The 13,455-nt window shown below is 38.1% G+C and overlaps 1 protein-coding gene across 1 annotated transcript in view; it reads left to right on the plus strand.

Annotated features, from left to right (window-relative positions):
- The window catches only part of MACC1 (MET transcriptional regulator MACC1), a 38,246-nt gene extending 32,337 nt beyond the window's left edge, over nt 1–5,909 (plus strand). Inside the window, exon 5 of the mRNA XM_051785926.1 lies at nt 811–5,909. Coding sequence (XP_051641886.1) covers nt 811–1,026 — 216 coding nt within the window. The 3' untranslated portion in view covers nt 1,027–5,909. The remainder of the gene's footprint in view (nt 1–810) is intronic.
- Nucleotides 5,910–13,455: the final 7,546 nt, after the last annotated feature.

A 13,455-nucleotide genomic window follows, 5' to 3' on the forward strand; every position in this document is an offset into this window, starting at 1 on the left:
GCTTATTTCAATGCCCAACAACCCTTTCAGTGAAGAATTTTTTTCCTAATATCCGATCTAAATTAATTAAGGGGGCTTCGTTCTACTTTCCATGCCTGTTTTCCAGCTCAGGGGGCTGGGTACCCAGAGTAAAAATGGTCTTGCTGTTAAAGATTGAGGCAAAGAAGGCATTAACTGCCTCAACCTTTCCCTCATCCTTTGTCACTGTGTTCTCTCCTTTTGCTGCTGATGTCTTTATAGAAACATTTTTTATTGTCTTTTATGACAGTAGTCAGATAAAGTTCTAGTTGGGCTTTGGCCCAGCTTCCTTCTGCTGTCAATAGAAAACATTTCTAAAAGGTAAGAAGCATGTTTAAAATTTCCAGACTAAGTAGAGGGAGAGCAGAATGTTACTTAATGAGGCAGTAACCCTCGAAAGCACAACCAAATAGGGAAACTCTTTCTAGTTGTATGCACTGCAAAAGAAATGATCAAAGGGAAAAGTGTTTTTCTTCCATTCCTGTTCTTTCAATTATACTTGCAGACAAGGATATATTTTGACTTGGTCATAATCATCTGAATGAAGACTTTATATTTCTATTATTTATCCCTCTAAGAATTTGAGAGTTTCATAGAAATGAACTACATAAGGTTATTGGAGGTTTCATATCAACAAGCCTTTTGTGATAAAACATTTCAGCATGGCTAGGGATCAAACACTTCTTTTCTCTTTTCTTTTCTGTGGCTTTTCTACCATTCAGCTTTTTTTTATTCCTTCAATAATTCAATTTCTGCGAGAAAACCTTTTAATTTTTTCCCCTTTATTTTCAGATGATGTGGAAACCTGCATATGACTTTCTCTACACATGGGCTGCTCATTATGGAGATGGTTACAGGGATGTCTTACAAGATCTGCAATCAGCCTTGGACAAAATGAAAAACCCAGTAACAAAACAGTGGCGAGAGTTAACAGGAACACTCATTCTTGTGAACTGCATGGAGGTGTTGAGGGCAAGTGCTTTCTCCAAAATGGAGGAAGAAGAGTAGACAACCTAGATATGTTTTTGGAAAATCTCTTGGAAAACTGTACTGCTGATATTTGTGTTTTAGTGATGCTTGCAGAGCATGATGGAATGAAGTTTGTTTTAACTGAGTTGATGTTGGGCATGTGGTTCTCAACTACAGATTGCCAGAGCTTGTTAATGGCTCCTGAGTAAATAAGAAAAGAATAGGGGGTTAAACTAATGAGGTCAACAAAAATTACTTGAATTCTCTAGGGTATTTTCTAGAAGGAGCTATTTCTGCTTGCACTGACTTCTAGCTGGAGATCAGTTTTAAAAACAGACCTATAGATGAGTTCAGCCTGTGAGGCTTATGTTTACATTGTTTTCAGTGAAGTGTTAAAATCTGAATATTTAATACATTATTTTATTTGGTGCTCAAACCCATCAAGCCTAAGTCAATGGGCGCAGACTAGCCTAGAAAAAAACTTTAAGATTTCTTTCATCCTCAACTGGGAGAAAATTAATCCAATTGTCTCACAAAATAGGAACTCAACAGCTCCTGGAAAAATAGGTGTGTGCTGCACAGTCCTTCCAAAATAGCTTCTGGTGTCTGTTTTGAAGACTGGGAGAGAGACAGAAGATATAATGTCAAAAGTGTTTGGTTTTGATCTATTTGTTAATGTAACTAAACAGGGTCATCTCTCTTTTTTTGTTTGTTTGTTTATATTTAAGCATTTTTTCTAGATTTTGCTGAGTGGAAATTCCAGAAAATTTGGGAAGCCTTGTTTGTGTGCACTGTCCATCCCTCTGATTATTTGCTTGTTCCTTTTCTGTTCCTATTAAATGAGTATGTAGGGAAGAGAGACTTTGTAGGTTCAAAGGCTGTAAAAAATTCATACCCACGTCTGTTGATCATTTTCTTCTATGTTACTGGAGAAAGAATATGGGTGATGACTACTATTTTCTCAAAAAAAGTTAACAGTGGGGTGCTTTTTAGATTAATTTATTTATGGAAAAATTAATTATCATTAGTCATATGTTCTAAAAAGAATTATACTTAGATGCAATCAGTAAAAATCTTTCAATTACTGAGTAGCTTGTTGTAAGTACAGAAATTACAGGTTGAATAATAGTTACAGGCTAAAAAATTTTTTAACACTTTTTTTTACGGAAGATGTTAAATATATTTTTAGTTAAGTGGTAGATCTAAAAGGTTAAAGCCCTTTTGAGCACATTTGATCAACATTCATTCAGAAACATCAGCAAAAACTCATGACAACCAGTTGAAAAGAAAATTGGCATTCTGCCATCACTTGCGGTTCACAAGACAAAGCCAAAATCTTTCAGAAGTACCACAAAGTTGAAGCATTTCAGTTCAGAATCTGTTCTTCCACTGTTTTCTTAGTTCATCTCTACTAAGAAGGGAGATTTTGTGGTTCTAAAAAACCCCGGTACATTTAAATGTTTTTCTTTTCCTCTCCTTTCCTCTAACCTGCTTTCTTCTCTACTTGCATTAAGCTTTCCCAAAGCATCCATAGCTCAGGAAGGAGGCTGAGGAAAGAACACTTGCTCTTTTGCTAGGAAAGTTCACTCACCAGAAGACCCTTTAGTATCAGGGCATGACTGAGTTAACATGTGTACAAGTTATCTGGCTTCAGTGGACTTGCCCTTGATTTGCAAGAGAATGAGGAATTCAGCCCACAGAACAGTAATTGTTTTTGCTGATCAAGGAAAGGTGGAAAAAAAGAGTCCAATTATCGAAGTTCCCTGTTGTTTCAGGTGCCAGCACCAATTTTATATCTTACCCCATGCAGTTTTAAAAAAGCTGTAGAGAAAATATGAAATAATATTCTCTTGTGGTCTGCACTTCAGTGCAGAGACCAGCTTGTCCTTCCTTCTTGCAGGTAGTGAACCCTCCAAAAGGTGAGAAAGTATCTGCTGTCTTACTCTTTTGTTCTAGTAGGTAAGGAAAAGATACATACTGGTTCCTTTTAAAATTGACTTCTTTAAAGGTAAAATGATACATTCAAATATTAAAATAATAAATATTAAAAACTTCTGCAAACTGCCAGGGAAATTTTTTTATATTTCCCAGACTGCTTCTGCTTTCACCTTAGACCCTGCTCATAGCAAACTGTTAAGCCTGAACAGGATTTTGTAGTGGTGCAACGTCACACACCATCTCCCTAGCTAAAACCTCAGGGAAATACATATTTTGCTCCCTCAGAGTTGAAATACAAGAGGACATCACAGATGAAATCTTTCAACTTCTTTCAGCTTTCTCACTACCTGATTTTCATACTTCCCAGCAGGCCATATTCCCTTGGTTAAAGCCCTGCTAAGTCACTGTTTTAAGGTCTTTTTTTTTTTTTTTTTTTTTTTTGTTAACCTGTCTGCAACAGCTAAGCAGCTCAGCTTAGATCTGTTTCCAAAGATGGATCTTGGCTTCCATCCTTTTTTTTTACATCTTAATTTCTTACCTTTAGCAAATGCATGTTTACTCTCTTTTTCAACAAGACATAGTAATTTCTTAGTTCAGTCCTGTATTTTCCTGTTATTAATACAAGTCAAAAGACAGGTAGAAGCTACCAGAAGCATAAATTCCTAATTGTGTGAGCCTACCACACCCCAAATATGAAGGACAGGCTGCCCAAAGTCTTTGAGGCTGAAGAATAATCCATCCTGAGAAGGTAGTCAGGGATCAGGGACTCAGAAAGAGAAGTGTTTAGGGACCAGAGGCTGCTGCCTGTGACACTCATGGCCGGTCCTTTTCATTGCTCTGAAACAAAGTTGTTTCTGTCTTGAACAAGAGTTGAATTTGGCCCAGTAAATTTAGCAAATATTGACTCAGTGAGTCAGTGTTCTCCTTAGCTTGCAGAATTATGCAACTGGTCCTCACAGTATATTTCTTTAAAAGGAAATTTATATCTGTCTGTAGTTGTGCCATATTCTAGGGTCTTTACTTTTTGGGTTGCTAATTGTGCTCCTGTTTTTGCTTTGAGCGTCTGCTCATATGAATGAAATGTGCACTCGTGCAATATTCTGTTTACTTTAGCAGCCCACACTGGATATATTAAAAAAAAAAGTATTAAAACCCCATATTTTATTTAGTGGTCTAGTATTCAAAACCACAAAATGCCAGCTGAGAGTGGAAGCAGCTGCACTCAGCAGAAACACACAGCTAGAAGCACATGGCTTAGGTAAACACGCTCTGTTCTTGACCTTTTCTCCTTTCCTCCCACCCTGTCAAGAGAGAGCAGCTTTCCCATGGGCCTGCACACATACTTTCTTGGGTTTCTTCAAAGTGAGATGAGATTAACAACTACTCAGGAGGAGACAAGGAAAAATACCAGCCGCTGGTCTTTGCCTTAAATGACCCTCTGTTTCCAAGTTTCCTAATTTCTTTGTGTAGAAAAGAGCTGTGTCAGCTAGTTCCATTTCCCTTTGAATGTGTAGGCAGAAAAAAACCCCACCTTTCACCATCCTTTTATCCTCTGAATAGGTGTTTCTAAAGTAAACGAGCAAATTGAAAGTTGTGAGTGCATCTGTTACTTTATGATTCCACCTACCTGTAAAAGCTGGAAAAATGATTCCCTTGGCTGAGTCTGCTCCTGACTGGGACAGACACCTTCCACAATGGGCAGCAGCAAGGAAGACCTAGTTGTCACTCATACTAGAAATGCTGGTTTTCAATGAAGTTGGAAGCCATTCCTATTTCAGTTAAGAGGCATCTGAGCTCCATGCCATTTAATGACACTGCAATGATATATATCTGAATTAATAATACTCAAGATTGGAGAGAAAAGGCAAATTATTTCTCCCTTCAGAAGTTCCAGTCCTTCAGTTGGCTTTGGGGAAGGGTTGAGTTCCTTAGGTTTCACTTGCTTCTTTTGGAAAGCACAAGTTTAGAAAAGGAAAAGAAAGTTTCTTTTAAAGTGTAAGTAAAGGGCAACTCCCCAAGCCAGCCTCCAGGCAGTAGTCTGGATGCCGAGACCAAGCTGCATGTTATGGGGCATTCTTAGTGGAATTGTCCAGGAAAGAAAAGGGGAGGAGGCATCAGCCATCCTTCTTCCTACTGAGAACAGAAAAATGGGGAGAAATATGCGAGTGTTTATTAAGTAATGTTTTTGTGAAAAAGACTGATTTTCACAAATCCTTCCTGTAAACCTAAGCTCTGTGGAAAACAAACATTAAGCAGCTCCAAAGAAGCAACTTAATTTTGTTGTGTGGAGCTGACTCTAAAGACCTACTCCTAAAGTATCTCCGGACTCATTAAGTGATCCAGCTGACAATGACCTACCCAATAATAAAGGCAATTGTTTAGAACTGCAGATGGCAATGCTGTGTTCCCAGCTAAACCCAGTGATCCTGCTTTTTCATCATCTAGTCGCTTGTTCAGCTATGGACAGCTGTACCAAATAGGAATATAAAGCTACGCTGGTTTTTTTTGTTTGTGTCATAGATACAAAAAATGCCTGTGAAAAGACAATGAAATAGAGTGGTTGTATTTCCCACCACCTCCAGGAATAGAATGTTGTGAATGGTATTCTGTACATTAGTTGAGACCAACCATTAAATTCTCTGTCAAGGTCCTAGAACAATTGTAAATATGTAAAACAAATGTTAGTCTACTGTGGGTGATAATCACTGTTCTTGATAGTTCTGCTGCCAATAAGTATCTACTGACACTATGGGATATTCAAATAACCTATGATTATTCTTAGTGAAAAAAGTGACATTCTCTATTTCTTGCCAATGTGTATATATATAATTATCTATTTTTTTAGCTTACAGTATATATTTTTAAACAAAATTAAAAAAAATTATATTGTCCACTGGAATCCTTCATGAATTTTAATTTAGTTTTGTAAGACTAAGAAGAGAAGAGGAAGATGACCATGGGGGGGGGAATTGTGGTTCTGTAAATACCAGGAAATAAGCAATGTCTTTGCACACATTTCTCTTCATTTAAAAATCCTGTATGTTAAAAAGGTGAATGTACACTCCTTTTAGCATGTTCATAAGCAAAAGTAATTTGCTTATATTGGTTCCAAAACCAGAATGAATTCATTCATGAGAAGAGGGTGGTCTGTGGACCTTGCTGAGGAAGCCAGGCCTCTTCACAAAAATAAACTCTCAAATTTTCTCTTTTTTGTTGGAGAATTGTGACGGTAAGTTCAAAAAGACAAATCCTCATTTGAAAAGGCCAGTCAGGACTAACACAAACTTCTGAACCTTCAGGAGAAAGAAATAATCGTGCCGATTGGCTTTTAATTGAATGTTTAATTCAGTTTTCTCAAATCAAATTGTTACTTACTGTAACTGATCCTTTCTGTATAAATTTGACAGGAATACAGTCTATATTTTGAATCCTAAATCTATGGTTAGGATTTAAATTTAAAACTAGGTAGCAGGCGTTATGATATGAACTGGAAGGTTACTTTACATATCAGTTCTAAATCCCAGGTTTTAAAATGTAAATGAAGTGGCCTGCCAGGAATAGGGATGGCAGCACAATAGTCCCAGGAGAGTAGACAAAGATGAAGTACATCCAGCTTCACTTCATAACATCAGAGCTTTAAACATTACAGTTGTGTTAAATTCAGAACAAGATCTAAAATACAGCCTTGTCAAATACAATACCCCGAGAACAATAGAAATCAGGAGTGACAGGGAGGAAGTGAATAAGCAACTGACTTCTCAGCCTGTCTCATAACAACGAAGTTATCAGGCAATGGGTTTAAAAATAAACAAAAGTACCTTTTCACAGAGTGAGGAATTGGGGAATGTGTTGTTACAGGATATTTTCCAAGACAAAAGCATACATAGGTACAAAAGAAAGCTAGTCAAATTTATGGAAAAAACATGCCTTGTGGATGTGGTGGTTTGTCTATAGCCACTGGGTCCGTATAACACAGAATAGGATACTGAAAATGCAGCAAGGAGAAATACAACCCTGCACTCACTTTGTTTCTCACCATCTCCTCTGGAGACTGTGAGTATGAAGGGGGCAGGTGCCTGCTCTCACCCAGCCCTCCAAGCACTCTTACAAACATGAGACTCACAAGGTCCTCACACACCCTGGCAAGCTCCTTTGACATTGGCCTGCCCTCTGCCACAGCCCAGGCAATACTTCCTCAATTTATTCAGCAACAGCCATTTCCCCACTCCTCCTTTGTGGCCTCAAGTTCCAAGAACAGCTGATTGGACTGAGCCGTGATCCTCTGACCTGCTGCCTCTGGCAACGGGGGTGGTGATGGGGGAGCACGATCCTCAACCTTAGTCAAGGATACATCAGGCTAGCCAGAGCCCTCAGGAGTGGCCCTGCCCCACGACCTTTCTTCTTTCTCAGGATCCAGCGTAGTCTTATTTTATGCATCTGAGGGAAAAAAAAATAGGAAGAGGAGAAAGGATGAGGGGGGAAAAGGAGTGGCAGATTTTAAACAAAATCTTAGATGAGAAAGCTCATTTCTTAATTCTACTTACAAGCATGAAAAGTTATTATTAGAGTCTGAAACCATTTCATATAATACCACTCTTTATTCTTCATGCAAAAGCCTTTATTGCTATTAACAATGGCATTTAAAAAAAACCAAACAGCTAATGGATGATTTAATAATGCTGCTATAAAACTAATTGTGTGTAACTGAAAAGCTCTCCCTGGGGTCCCATTTGCAGGAGGGTTAAATAGGATTATCAAATCTAAAAAAAATAGATGAAAAAATCCCAAAGCTCTGAAGCCCCAGAAAGAAGGAGTTGGGACATTTTGTTGAATAAATTACAGACCTCAGTCATTAATGCCAGGGGATTATCTCATAGAAACAGAAATCTGAATTGGCTGCATTTGCCTGTAAGCATCATTAAAGGCTTTAGGTCAGAAGCTCCATTTTCATACATCCAAACAGGTCCCTTCACCTGGAGGCCTCCAGACAGCAAGAACAATGTTGATGGACTATTACATTCCTATAGAAATTTGTGTCAGGTCAGTTCACCAGAGAAGGAAAAATATAACAAAATACAGGATGTGGAAGACACAGAAATTAAAACAGCTACAAGATATTAACATCCAATAAACACATTTCAAGCCATCTTCAGTTTATTTTTCTCTAATTTAAAGTATGTCTGGAGAGGAGAGGAAGGTAAAAGAGGAGAGAGAGGAAAGAGAGAGGTTATTTTTACTCAGATGATTATTATTTTTATCTATTTGTACAACATCAATGACTGGTTCTGAAGATTTATTGTGCAGCAATCTCCAACAACGGATAGCGAGAAAAAGCACAAGAAGCAAAGTGAAGTTAGAAAAGCCTTTTTTCAAGGTCACTCAAAGGCTATGTCCAGGATTTTTCTAAACCTTTGTTCAGGCCTTATCCATTGAGCACTGCTAACTTTACAGTTATCTGGATCATCCTGAAGCTGTATATTAAGCAATACTGGTGTTTTGGCTGCAGCAAGGTTCACAGGTATTTCCAGAAGGATTTGCAGGCTATGCAAAGTGTGGCAGTTTTCTGTCATATAACCAGACACATATTCATCACCTAACCAAAGTATGGGCATCCTCTGCACATGGGATCTGTGCATCTCACTGCACTGGAGAAAGTACACTACACCTGACTGGTGGTGCTCTCACAGGAGAGGTCGTTGATACCCCACCATATGCAGATGTGGGATGAACCTTTAGGAGAGAGGAGCTAGGCTGTATGGCAACTGCAGGCCATAAAGTGTGATCAGCTGTAAGATTACCTATGTAAGAGATGTTTTTATTTATATAACAGCAGACCCCTAAGACAAGATGTTTTTGTAGAAACCCTGACTGCTTTAATTCTTTTATTTCAGCCTTTGCAATGTTAAGTGTGGCCAGTAAAAATAAAATCTGGGAAATATCTCTAGCAGACAAAGACACTAATAGAGGAGTCCCTCTGTCTGTGCGTAATAACCAGTAACTGTAATAGCAAGTAACACGTGAGACAGTGTAATAACAAATCAGTAAGTTTGTCTTGAGAAAAGGCAAAATAATCCAAGAGTCTTTTCCGTATAATGTCAAGTACATCTCCAGAATGGGCAGCAGTGAGATTTTTGACCACTCTTGATTAAAATATAGTTTCATATTTCACCTTTCCCAGAATGAACAGCTTTCTTGTAACTGTATTATTTCAGATGAGCTCTCTCTAGGAGACTGGTTCTTTCAAAACACATATCACTGAGTATAGGCAAATAGCATCCCAGGTTATATAATCTAAATGAGAATGTGAACACACCCACAAGTCTCCAAATAAGGTACTGGCTTTGCATTATTTTTTTCCCTCAAGTCCAATTATTTTTGTCCTCAGGGATACCCATTAACTTAGAATAGTGCTGCTAGGTCTCTCTTTTTCTGACTAAGGCAGAAGGAGCTCATTAAAAGATGTTTATAAGCTAAGGGTGCTCTGGCTCTTCATTATGTGCAGCAATAATAGTTTTCACTGTACCTATTAAAATATCTTAGCTATATAGCCACAGTCACCTGTATTCTGATCATTTTATGTCACCAAGCATTACACTTTTAGGACTGTAGTCTTGCAAACTGCTAAATTACCCCTCCAAACCCCACACTATTTCCCTGTACTTACCTATACAAAATGGTCTATACCACAAACCAGCAGGAACTTAGAATTCTAAATTTTATTTTCCCTCCTATTCCCCCTCCTTTTCTGTGCATCACAAGGGTGCAGCACTTGGTATACAACACAAAGAAACATTTTTGTGGGAGGTGGTTATTGAAATACTGGTAGCACGTGACTAAGATTATAACGGGTACAAAAGTGCTTACACAAATGCACAGTACAGAGTAACAGGCAGAGAAATAATTGCTGAGGTTAGTTAGAGAGTATGATGTCATTAGTTATGGCTTACCAAAATTTTGCAAAACAACATGACTTAAAAGGAAACAAACATTGATGTCAGCCATTGTCTCAAGTTGCAGACTAATAAAAAACAGAGTGATTCTTCATCAGTCTGGAGTTATTTCTCATTTCTGTGTTTCATTTAGTGGAAGAAGCCTCAAAGTTTCCCTACATTAATGCAATAATAGAAAAATGTGGATTCCTTTTTCTACCCTAGTTTGGTTCATACACAGTTCTGGAAAATATTCCTTTGTAGTTAGTACTCTCCTCAGAAAAATCAATCATTTCTTAGCAGAATACAGTAATCATAGTCTAGCTTGCATAGTACTTGCCTGTACTTCTATTTTTAATTAGCTTAATTAATGTAGGAAAGGATCATAAGAAAGTTCAAAAGTTTTAAGCAGCTACAGAAATTAAAGAGTTCAAACATTCAAATGGCATTAATGGGATTAATACGTCATTCAAAGTCTCAGTCTTCAAAATTCTGTCCCTTTTTTTCTATTCTCATCGAGTGATTTTCTTGTTTGTTTGTTAGCTTTAGGTTGGTTGGCTTGGTTGGTTTTGTTTTGTTTACGGACTGGTTTACTTTTCCCCCTTTCACTGTCCTATTAACATCAAGAGGCATTAAGATTACTTTGAAGGTAAAATGCAATAACCCTGTCTTTGTCTTTCATTACTCTTCTGTTACATCCGCACCTCCTTCTACCTCTTTGAGACATCTTGGTTATTGATGTAAACAGTGAAAAAGCCGTACCGTGGAGATCTGTAGTCTGATGCTGACTGGGCACAGTTGAAGGTCAGGAGATAATTTACACCAATGTATTTAAGGGGTTTTATTACTGTGCTATTTGTAGTAATTGATCCAGAAACAGGCAGCATCAGTATTGTTATGGTAAGCATTGCATGAAGTCAGAGCAAAAAGCACTTGTCAGGATCTCCTTGAGGTAACCACAGAATTCAACTGTAAAGGGCACAAGATGCTTTTCATCTATCCTGAAAGGTCACAGATGTCCACTAATTCACAACTGTCATAGTCCCTTTGATCATGACTGTTTTAATGTCATTAGTCATCTGATTCTGCAACAGCAGTTTGAGAACCATGGACTTAGTTCTCTTGCAAACAAGGACTGTACACACATGAATATTCATGATTGACTGCACCAGACAAATGAAGGGAAATAACATGAAATAAGGAACTGAAACTCGTGTGTTCTAGCCCCAGTCATTGCACCAGCTATTGGCTCCTACTATGATGTTGCACAAAGAGTAGTCAATATTTTCCTGAGTCAAGGCCTAGTTTTGAGCACTATCAGTGTGTCTGCTCCCATTACTTACTTGTCAGAGCTCATATAACTGGCAATATAAATTATCAGGATTACCAAATTCAAGCTCCTTCCAGAGCTGCCTGTTTCACCAAGAGCTGTGAGTTATTTCTGGAGGAGACCTGAAGTCCAAACATGCATCTTACTGTCTTGCTACAAGTTGAATTATTTTTGTGGTCACCACCTTCTATTGCAAAAACTTCTTTCAGACAGCTGTGGTACCAGATCTTTAACTGGTCCATGCAGCTGGAATAGCGCTCTCACTTTACAGATCCTCTGGAGGGACCCAGGGTGCTCCAGCACTGTTACATACAGAATGCTCTCCTGCTGTTTACTTACCAGGAAATTACACTTCATTCAAGGCAATTCAAGGTCAAATTCAAATGAAAGCACACATTCATGTAACTCCAAACTAGACAACACAGTTATTCATAAAAGACAGCTGCAAATTTGAAAAAAAAAAACCAACCAAACTACTCCAAACAAAAAAAGACTAAACCCAGTGTGCTTAACAGACTTAAGAAATCAGAAATATTGCTCTTTCTATACTACTTATAAACCTGGCCTGCTGTCGCATCTTACCAAGGTGCCCCAAATTCCTACTGTTAGAGTCAATTGTTAGACAGATCTCATTAGTGAACACAGTGTCAGTGGGGTATGTTGACTTTTACTGCCAGTCTCCTCTTCAATGCCTTTCAAGAGATTTGGATAGATTTAACTTTAATCTTTAAAACTCAAGGAGGAGATTTCCAGCTGACCAGCTAAATGAGTCGTTGTTCCTTAAAGGGCTAAATGGCTTCTCTCTCCTTCACAATTCTCTGACAAACATCTGAAATTTACTGACCTGAAAGAAAACCAATCCCCTGTTTTCCTAAATTAGTTTTCTACTGATTCAGTGAGTTGAAGTGGCTGCTTTCATTGTCAGAGCATGGCTTAGCTGTCTTGTGAAATCCCACCTTGAATTTGCTTCTTGACCAGAGATGTCTTGCCATTCTGAATTAAAATAAGCATGGTGTCATTTTCTTGGAGAAAATATGTTGTGTCCAAGAAATTACAGTTGGAGAAAGTGACAATGAAAAAGAGAAAAAGAAAAGGGGCTAGGATGATCAACACTCTTTCTTTTAAGGATGACACAACACATGCTAGTATAGGTATTGTGGCATGTAATGACAAATGCTCAACTGGAAAACCTTGGCTGGGCTGCCTATAGGTGAGCACCCTGCCACCATTTCTGGGCTTAAAGCAACAGAAGCAATATTTCACCAAGCATCTCAGCATCACAGGACACAAAGTGAGCACACTGAATTGGGAAGGGTAAGGAAGGAGCTACAGCCCCTCTAGAATAGCACCATGTATCTGTGGGTGATTCATTCAACATCAGAGGCTACCTTCAAAATCTTCCACTTAAACTTTCTGCCTATAAAACAGATATACAACTCACATGACTATTAGTTATAGGCCAGATGCACAGAATCTCTGTATATCAATCCAGCATCACTGGTTTAAGCATACACTAAGTGAGGTTTGGATCCGAAGGTTATAAATTGGCAATAAATATATATAGATTATATAATATAACACACACACACACACAATTTTTAAAATAATTTTTAAAATCCTATTGCAAATGTGCTTCAATTACAACAGTGACAGAAAAGAACTAGTCACCCTTTTTGCCATCCAAACAAGAAGCAGGCTTTGCAGTTCTCTGGGAGCTATGGTGATTGCAACTGGAATTTTACTACAAAAACCAGCGGGTATTTGGAGATACTTGATAAATGGCTTGATGGTTTTACTAGTCTGCTGTTATGTGGTTAGCTTCTTCTGGGAGATATATACCTATGAGACAGTCCAGGTAACTAGCCATAAAATATCCATTTGATGTCAGCAGCAGAATGCCAAGAGCCAGGTAAACTGGGTAAGGTTTAAAAGCAATGCCCCAAAGGGCAAAGTACACTAATTATTTTTCACTAACTCTCTATTTGTTTGACCATGAACACTTTTCTTTCCAAAATAGTCACTGATCATAACCTTCAAGTGCTGAGATCTTTTTCACTCCTTTTATGTTTATTTCCAAAATTAGCTAAAAATATATCTAAAATAGTAATTAAAAAAAATGGTGTTTACATAACTGCCTGAAGTATAGAGTATGATTCTCACGAAAGATAAAACGAAGTCCAGTGGAGAGTCTGAGCAGAAAATAATGGCACCTCTTGTGCTCTCGGCACCTGGGCCTGAGACTGTATCTTTTGCACACAGCTGTCTTACACC

The sequence above is a fragment of the Manacus candei genome, unplaced genomic scaffold (genome assembly GCF_025592945.1).
Source record: "Manacus candei isolate 608988 ecotype Guabito, Panama unplaced genomic scaffold, ASM2559294v1 h1tg000021l, whole genome shotgun sequence".
Classification (NCBI taxonomy): Eukaryota; Metazoa; Chordata; class Aves; order Passeriformes; family Pipridae; genus Manacus; species Manacus candei.